This window comes from Osmerus eperlanus, unplaced genomic scaffold, assembly GCF_963692335.1.
Source record: "Osmerus eperlanus unplaced genomic scaffold, fOsmEpe2.1 SCAFFOLD_787, whole genome shotgun sequence".
NCBI lineage: Eukaryota > Metazoa > Chordata > Actinopteri > Osmeriformes > Osmeridae > Osmerus > Osmerus eperlanus.
The window spans coordinates 1-8,258 of record NW_026911337.1 but is presented as its reverse complement, the minus strand read 5'-3'; the positions used below and the strand labels follow the sequence as shown (position 1 = coordinate 8,258).

At 51.3% G+C, this 8,258-nt stretch overlaps 1 protein-coding gene across 1 annotated transcript; it reads right to left on the bottom strand.

Annotated features, from left to right (window-relative positions):
* Positions 1 to 309: 309 nt before the first annotated feature.
* Positions 310 to 4,291, bottom strand: LOC134015927 (metallophosphoesterase MPPED2-like; the record flags this gene model as incomplete). Its single annotated transcript, XM_062455415.1, has 3 exons — positions 310 to 2,111; positions 2,920 to 3,033; positions 4,176 to 4,291. Coding segments are annotated over 3 exons (349 nt in total), but the record flags the coding sequence as incomplete, so codon positions are not given.
* Positions 4,292 to 8,258: the final 3,967 nt, after the last annotated feature.

Genomic DNA, 8,258 nt, shown 5'->3' with positions numbered 1-8,258 from the left:
TAGCCCATTGTCTTTCTCCAAATGTTTGGGTGTTTGATATTAGTTTAAACGATAGTACACACGCTCCAGCTGCAACCAACGCACAGAAACTTTCTCCAGAAACTGTCCCCAGAAACTGTCCCCAGAAACTTTCTCCAGAAACTGTCCCCAGAAACTTTCTCCAGAAACTGTCTCCAGAAACTGTCCCCAGAAACTGTCCCGAGAAACTTTCTCCAGAAACTGTCCCCAGAAACTGTCCCCAGAAACTGTCCCCTCTTTAGGTGATATTCTACGGTGGAATGACAGACCAAGAATAAAAAAGACAATGCCTTTTTAAGTAAAAATCTTGCAATTTTATTTGCATATAAAGGCAGCTAAATATATCACAATAAACTGACAGAGCAGGCCTAACCCTTCTGAGAAAAGGGAGACTAACAGAGAGAGAAAGATATATAGTATATATATGGAGAGAAACAGATACAGATGGAGAGAGGAGAAATGGAGAGAGGAGAGATGGAGAGAGAGGAGAGATGGAGAGAGGAGAGAGAAGAGATAGATGAAGAGAGGGATGGAGAGAGAGGAGAGATGGAGAAGGGAGAGATGGAGAGAGAGGAGAGATGGAGAGAGGAGAGATGGAGAGAGGAGAGATGGAGAGATGGAGAGAGAGGAGAGATGGAGAGATGGAGAGAGGAGAGATGGAGAGAGGAGAGATGGAGAGATGGAGAGAGGAGAGATAGATGAAGAGAGGGATGGAGAGAGAGGAGAGATGGAGAAGGGAGAGATGGAGAGATGGAGAGAGAGGAGAGATGGAGAGATGGAGAGATGGAGAGATGGAGAGAGGAGAGATAGATGAAGAGAGGGATGGAGAGAGAGGAGAGATGAAGAGAGATAGACATGGAGAGAGAAGGAGAGAGAGAGATAGAGAGCATTAAAGGAGCATTTACAGCGGCAAAGTTGAGACTGTTGGCAACATTTTTTGTGCGAGCAAGATTGCATTTATACACAGTGCAAAATTAGAAAGAAAAAAACAATAAAAAACACTGTCAGATCCACGGTTTAAAAAGACGACTTAACCAAGTTCAGGCAAGCGTGTCGCACAGAAGAAGAAGACGACCATCGCCTGTCTGCTCAGGATACAAGCCTGAAAACGAGACATCACTTCCTGTCCAAGACATAATTTCCTGTCCAAGACATCATTTCCTGTCCAAGACAAACTTCTAAGCTATGATGGGATTAGATAACCAAACAGTAAGAAAACATCTGATGGCAAATTAACAGAGATCATACCATCGTACACGCGTAAAAAAAAAAGCTTTCAACCAACACAAACAACTATAAGTACAGATGTTGAAGAACATATATATATATAATATAATATATATAGAGAGGCTTTTTTTTCTTCCAAATTGATCACTGAAGGAGAACTGACAGCCTTTGCTAGGTAGCGGATATCGCTCTGTGTTTGGTGAGTGGAGGATTCTGGGTAATAAATAAGAACGATGGCTCTCCGAGCAGAGAAGAGAGGCTCTAGCTGACAACGTTTAAGCTAGTTTAAGGCAGCGGCCCTGTCAGCCAATAAGAAAGCAGAACTGGACAGAAATATCCAGAGAATAAAACTAAAAAAAGTAACGTAAAAAGAAACACTAAGATCATACAAATAAACATTGGCGTCCAATACCCAAGTGTCCGGGCAACACAAACACAAACCGCTAAAATAAAATTTAACAAATTCACAAAGCGTTGTTTTATCTTACAGATCCAACTGATTTTTCTTAACAGCCAGACTGTTTAACTATGTAGACCCCCCCTCTCCTCCCTCCCCCCTCTCCTCCCTCCCCCCCCCCCCCACAGCTTTACAAGATACCAACCATTTTTTTAAGAAACAGCAGAAATCTTCTGACTTGATAGAAAAGAAAACTTGGTAGTTTACTCTGGCTCTCACCACCCCCCTCCACCCTCCTCCCCCTCCACCCCCCTCCTCCCCCAGCCAGGGTCAGGGGTCAGGGGTCAGTCTCAGGAGCTGGTGGGGTTGGGGAGGTCGAACACGATGGGGGGATTGGTAGGCTGGAAGCTGACGGTGCAGGTGGAGGCATTGATGAACGTGGTGAAGCCGTCCGTCATGATGCCGTAGCCTGGCAACGGGAGACACAGAGGATGACATCATCAGCATGCGCCAGTGGGATGCAGGAAGCATGCATGTTGGCTGGAGTGGGGTGGGGTGTGGTGGGGCAGGGGCGGGGTGGGGCTGGGGCGGGGTGGGGCAGGGGCGGGGTGGGGCAGGGGCGGGGTGGGGCTGGGGTGGGGCAGGGGCGGGGTGGGGCTGGGGCGGGGTGGGGCAGGGGCGGGGTGGGGCAGGGGCGGGGTGGGGCTGGGGTGGGGCAGGGGCGGGGTGGGGCTGGGGTGGGGCAGGGGTGGGGTGGGGCTGGGGTGGGGCAGGGGCGGGGTGGGGCTGGGGGGGTCAGGGTGGGGCTGGGGGGGTCAGGGGCAGGAACCCTCATCACTCATGTTTGTTTTGTCCAGTGGACCGGACAGGCTGGTCATTTTGATGATGTCACAGGTCATCGACCTCATGAACGACCTCAGTAACTCAAGTTACGTAAGTTATAGCTATATATACATATATATATATATATATGTATATATATATATATAACTACAACACTCTAGTTAGGTAAGTTATAGTTATATATATATATATATAACTATAACAATCAAGACAACCTTGTTGGGACATGCCTGTTCGTTAATGGTCATTTTACCTAAACATTATGTTCGGTAAAATGAAAACTCTTTAAAACTCTCTTTCCCCCCTGGGTCTCTGGGAGATGAGACGGCAGACCAGTGACATCATCAACATGCGCCACAGACAGCACACCTATTGGCACTAAGATGGTGGGGTGATGACATCATCAGCATGCGCCGCAGGCGGGGGGGACTGACCTTCGTGGATGCCTCCGAAGGCGTGCAGCTTGGGCCTCACCCTCCTCTGCACCGTGTTCAGCAGCTCCACGCAGCCCACCCTCTGCAGATCCTTAGGAACCCAGTCCCTGAAGCCTGCTCACGCACACACACACACACACACACGCACACACACACACACACGCACGCACACACGCACGCACGCACGCATGCACGCACACACACACATTAGACAGATGTCTTTAGTATCATTAGAATCATTAGTATCAGGACCCAGTCACAGATGGATTTGCAATCACTCTCCCTGCCCCTGCCTCTACCTGCCTCTACCTTCTCTCTCCCTGCCTCTACCTCCTCTCTCCCTGCCTCTACCTCCTCTCTCCCTGCCTCCACCTCCTCTCTCCCTGCCTCCACCTCCTCTCTCCCTGCCTCCACCTCCTCTCTCCCTGCCTCCACCTCCTCTCTCCCTGCCTCTACCTCCTCTCTCCCTGCCTCTACCTCCTCTCTCCCTGCCTCCACCTCCTCTCTCCCTGCCTCCACCTCCTCTCTCCCTGCCTCCACCTCCTCTCTCCCTGCCTCCACCTCCTCTCTCCCTGCCTCTACCTCCTCTCTCCCTGCCTCCACCTCCTCTCTTCCTGCCTCCACCTCCCCTCTCCCTGACCATTTCTCCCTCCTCTCTCTTCTCCGTCTCCTCAATCGTTCCCAGCATCTGTCACACTGCTGTGAAATTGAGTTTCCATGTAATCAGGCCTGAGCAGGCCAGGCAGGGCGAGCAGGCCAGGCAGGGCGAGCAGGCCAGGGGAAGGAAATCACTCAATAACACCAGGAGGACAAAGACCTCGCCACGGCAACAACACTAAACTAAATCACTGTGTGCCGAAGGAGTAAACAAAAATATTCTACAGAAGGTGAAAGCAGCATGCTCCATATTGGATGTCAAAGACATGACAGTCAAGTGGATGTAACACATGGACATCGACTAGGCAACACACACACACACACAGATGTAATCGTAACAAACACACAGACATATGTAACCATAACACACACACACAGATATGTAACAAACGCACACAAACAGATGTGATTAACACACACTCACACACACTTGAGTAAAATAACACACATTCACTCACACGTACACACACACACACACACACACAACCTTATCCCAATGCATAGCAAGTGTAAGGTATTCATATTGATATGAACTCTGATATGAACCCTGCTCCCGCAGCCGTGGGCATGCGGGAGCAGGGATTGGTTAACTGGCTCACCAAGGGGCGGGCCATGGGTCATGAGGATGTCGACGCCCTCGGGGACCTGGTTCCACTTATCCAGCAGAGACTGTCCTCGGGGCAGGTTGAAGCCCCACCCGTTAAACCACGGGGTCCTGCAGGGACAGACAGAGAGACAAAACAAGTTCACTTAAAACAGAGATACAAAACACATCCTCGATTAGACACTGAGAGACGAAACTAATGCAGTTAAACACAGGTATTATTACAGGGATCATTACAGTGTGGTTATTTCCCAGTGAGAGGACAGGTTGTGTTCAGAGCTCCTGGTTGGGATGATTATATTAGAACACATCACCAGACATTAACCTCCACACACATCCAAAAACTGATTCTCATGTCACACACACACACACCAGTGAAACCAGAAGAAAATCTGAGATGTTATCATCTGACTGAAACACCCCTCTCCTCTCCCCCCCACCCTCTCCACCCCTCTCCTCCTCTCCCCTCTCCTTCTCTCTCTCCCTCTCCTTCTCTCTCTCCCTCTCCTCCCCCTCTCCTTCTCTCTCTCCCTCTCCAACAGACGAGGAGTGACAGTGTCTCTGCACCCCCCCCAGGTGGAGAGACCGTGGCTCCAGTGAGACAGGCACCTCCCTGGCTCCTCCGCCCCCCTGACAGCCCCCTGACAGGGGGGGGGAGATGAAGGGAGAGTGTGGAGGCTGGAGATGGAAGCGGGGGAGGGAAGAGAGAAAGAGGAGATAGAGTGGGTGTTGGCTGATAAATTGATCCTCCATCTATCACAATAGCAGTAATGGAGGAGGAAAACTGACAACTGAGGAAAAGGAGATATATCATCATCCCTGTGTGTGTAGGTTCACACACACACACACACACACACACACACACACACACACACACGCAGACACACACGCAGACACACTCAGGCACACAGACACACACACTGTCACGCAGACACACACACACACACAGACACACACGCAGACACACGCCACAACACACGCAGATACACACACACGCAGATACACACACACGCAGATACACACACACACACACACACACTCAGGCAAAGACTGAGAATAGATTTATCTAAAACACACAGGCGTGCAAGCATGAACACACACACACATACTGAACAGTAGAAAATGTATTTTATCTAGAGGAGATTCTGGAGCAACAGCCGAGCAACACATTGATCATAAACATGTGCAAGTGAACACAGGAGCTAGTGACAGAACACATCTGACCCAGACCAGCTTATATCCTGGTGGACCATAACTGAGTTGAATATGTTCATCTGAACTGGGCAGCAGAGAGGATCCGAGAGCAGCTCGTGTGGTTTGGATGGAAGCAGGATGCTAAAGAGGGGAAAGACAACCGTCATGTTGTGTTCCTTACATCTTTTCATGTCGACTATTTAGCTGGTGTGCTTTCATCCAAAGCGACTTATAAATACGTCGTATATAAATCACAGTCGAAAATTATGGATCAGAAGTGCATCAGTTAAATAGTTTAACAGTGTTTCGGTGTCCAAAGGACAAGGACCCGGTCTGTTTTCAGAGTGATCCGTCCCCTCGCCGTGAGGGACGGACGTTAGGGGGTCTAAAACATGGGCCATGGACAACGAGCGCTGTTGAGGTGAGTTCTAACACACACACACCAACCCCATCTTCGCCCGTCCACTCGTTCTCCCGCTCGGCGGAGAGTTTGACAAACGTGGGGTGAAAATGAAAAGAGAGTAGCAACCGGCGGAGCGAAGGGCTGCGTCCCGAACTGATTAATTAGAACTAATAACATAAATCGGACCTAATGGAAATGTAATGGATTACTGTGAAGACTGGCTGTCCACCAGCAGAAATACAGCCAGACTCCCCGAAAGCACTGAATCATATCCGGACACGACTGCTGCTGCAGAGCGTTGGCCTAACTCACTGGTCATACCCGAGTAACAGCAAAGCAGTTTGAAACATGGGACAAGCGCGTGAATTTCCCCTCTTTGGGAAAACAAATAGGGTCAGCCGGTAACGGAAATAAATAAACAGCGGCAAACATTGCTTTTGTCTGTGTTGCACATAGTTTTCCACACCCAAACACATCCGTCTGAGAGGCAGACGTGCTGGCGCGGGGCGCAGTTCTGAGTCGGAGCGCGAGCAGCAGGAATGACCCAACCCGGACACTACAATGGCCTCATTGTCGGGTGTCTGTGTATGAAATATACCTTCCATGCGAACGCATTTGTTAACCTCCATAAAGATTAATGACATCCCGGTCGCATAAAGGATAGATTGTTTCCTGTGAAGCTGTGACACCCAGTGTGTGTGTGTGTGTGTGTGTGTGTGTGTGTGGGAGGGGGTGTTCGCTTGTGTGTGAGTGAGAGAGAGAAAGACAGAGAGGGGGAGAGGGAGGGAGAGAGGGAGAGAGGGAGGGAGGGAGGGAGAGGGAGGGAGGGGGAGAGGGAGAGGAGAGCGCGGAACAGGCAAGCTGGTAGCCATGGTAACAAGGTTTCTAATGATCTCTGAGATGGGAGGGGGAGGGGGGTAGGAAGGCTGCAGGGAGAGTCAGACAGCCCAGTTAGCCTCTCGCACGCAGAACGTCAATATTCAATTAGGCCCGTGGACATCATTACAGCCTCCTCCCTGCTCCCACTCGCCCCCGGTTACAGACCTCCCCTCTTAACCTGTCAGCACCCCCTTCATTTACCCCCCCCCCATCTAACCCACCCCCCTATCTTACCCCCCCCCCCCCCCCCATCTAACCACCCCCTAACCACACTGTGCAGCTACTGAACTACACACACACACACACACACACACTGCCACCTCTATTTACCCCCTGGCAGACTCCAGCTCTGAGCAGCAGGGGGGAGCAGCAGGGGGAGTGTTTAGTTTAGTAAACACACAGACTGTAGGAGAGAGGAAGAGAGAGACTGTAGGAGGGAGAGACTGGTTTAAACCTTCTGTATTCTGCTTTGAAGTCTCCTTACAGATATTTCTCTCTCACACACACACACACACATCCACACACACACACATCCAGACACACACACACATAGGTTGGGTCATGTTCAGAGCAGACAGATAAGATCAGAGGCTAAGGTGAAGCACAGGGCAGCAGTGTGTGTCTGTGTGTGTAGCTAACAGGTACTGTTGATCATGCAGGGTGAGCGCACTAACCCCACCCCAGCCTCTGGAACAGCACACACATGAGAGAGAGGAGAGGAGAGGGAGAGGGAGAGGGAGAGGGGGGAGAGAGAGGAGAGAGGAGAGGGAGAGGAGAGAGATAGAGAGAGAGGGAGAGGGAGAGGGAGAGGGAGAGGGAGAGGGAGAGGGAGAGGGGGAGAGAGAGAGAGAGAGAGAGAGAGAGGGAGAGGGAGAGGGAGAGGGAGAGAGAGAGGGAGAGGGAGGAGGGGGGGAGAGAGAGGACAGGGAGAGGGAGAGAGAGAGGGAGAGGGAGGAGGGGGGAGAGGGGGGGAGGAGAGGAGAGGGAGAGAGAGAGGGAGGAGGGGGGAGGGGGGAGAGGGGAGAGAGAGAGGGAGGAGGAGGAGGGGGGAGAGGGGAGAGAGAGAGGGAGGAGGGGGGGAGGGGAGAGGGGGAGAGGGGAGAGAGAGAGGGAGGAGGGAGGAGGGGGGAGAGGGGAGAGAGAGAGGGAGGAGGGGGGAGAGAGGGTACATGCCCAGTGATCCATCGTTCCTGACTTCTCTGTCAGAGCGGCCAGGAGGTCAGGAGGGGCGGGGCCTAATTGATCAGTCTGTCAGGACCAATGAGGAGGGCCGTGTTAACGGGACCTTTATAAGCCCCAGGAGGACCACACACACTGACATTGCACACACTCTCACACACACACACACTGCACACCGCGTGTGTGTGTGTGTGCATAAGCAGCAAATTGTGTGTGTTAAGGTATGTGAGTTGGCTACCGTGAGAGCATTATGTGTGTGTGAGAGAGTGTGTGTGAGCGTGTTTGTGAGTGTGTGTGTGTGAGAGAGAGTTTGTGTGTGTAAGCGTTTGTGAGAGTGTGTGTGTGTGAGAGTGTGTGTGTGAGAGTGTGTGTGTGTGTGTGTGTGAGAGAGTGTGTGTGTGAGTGTGTGTTTAGCTGCTCCCA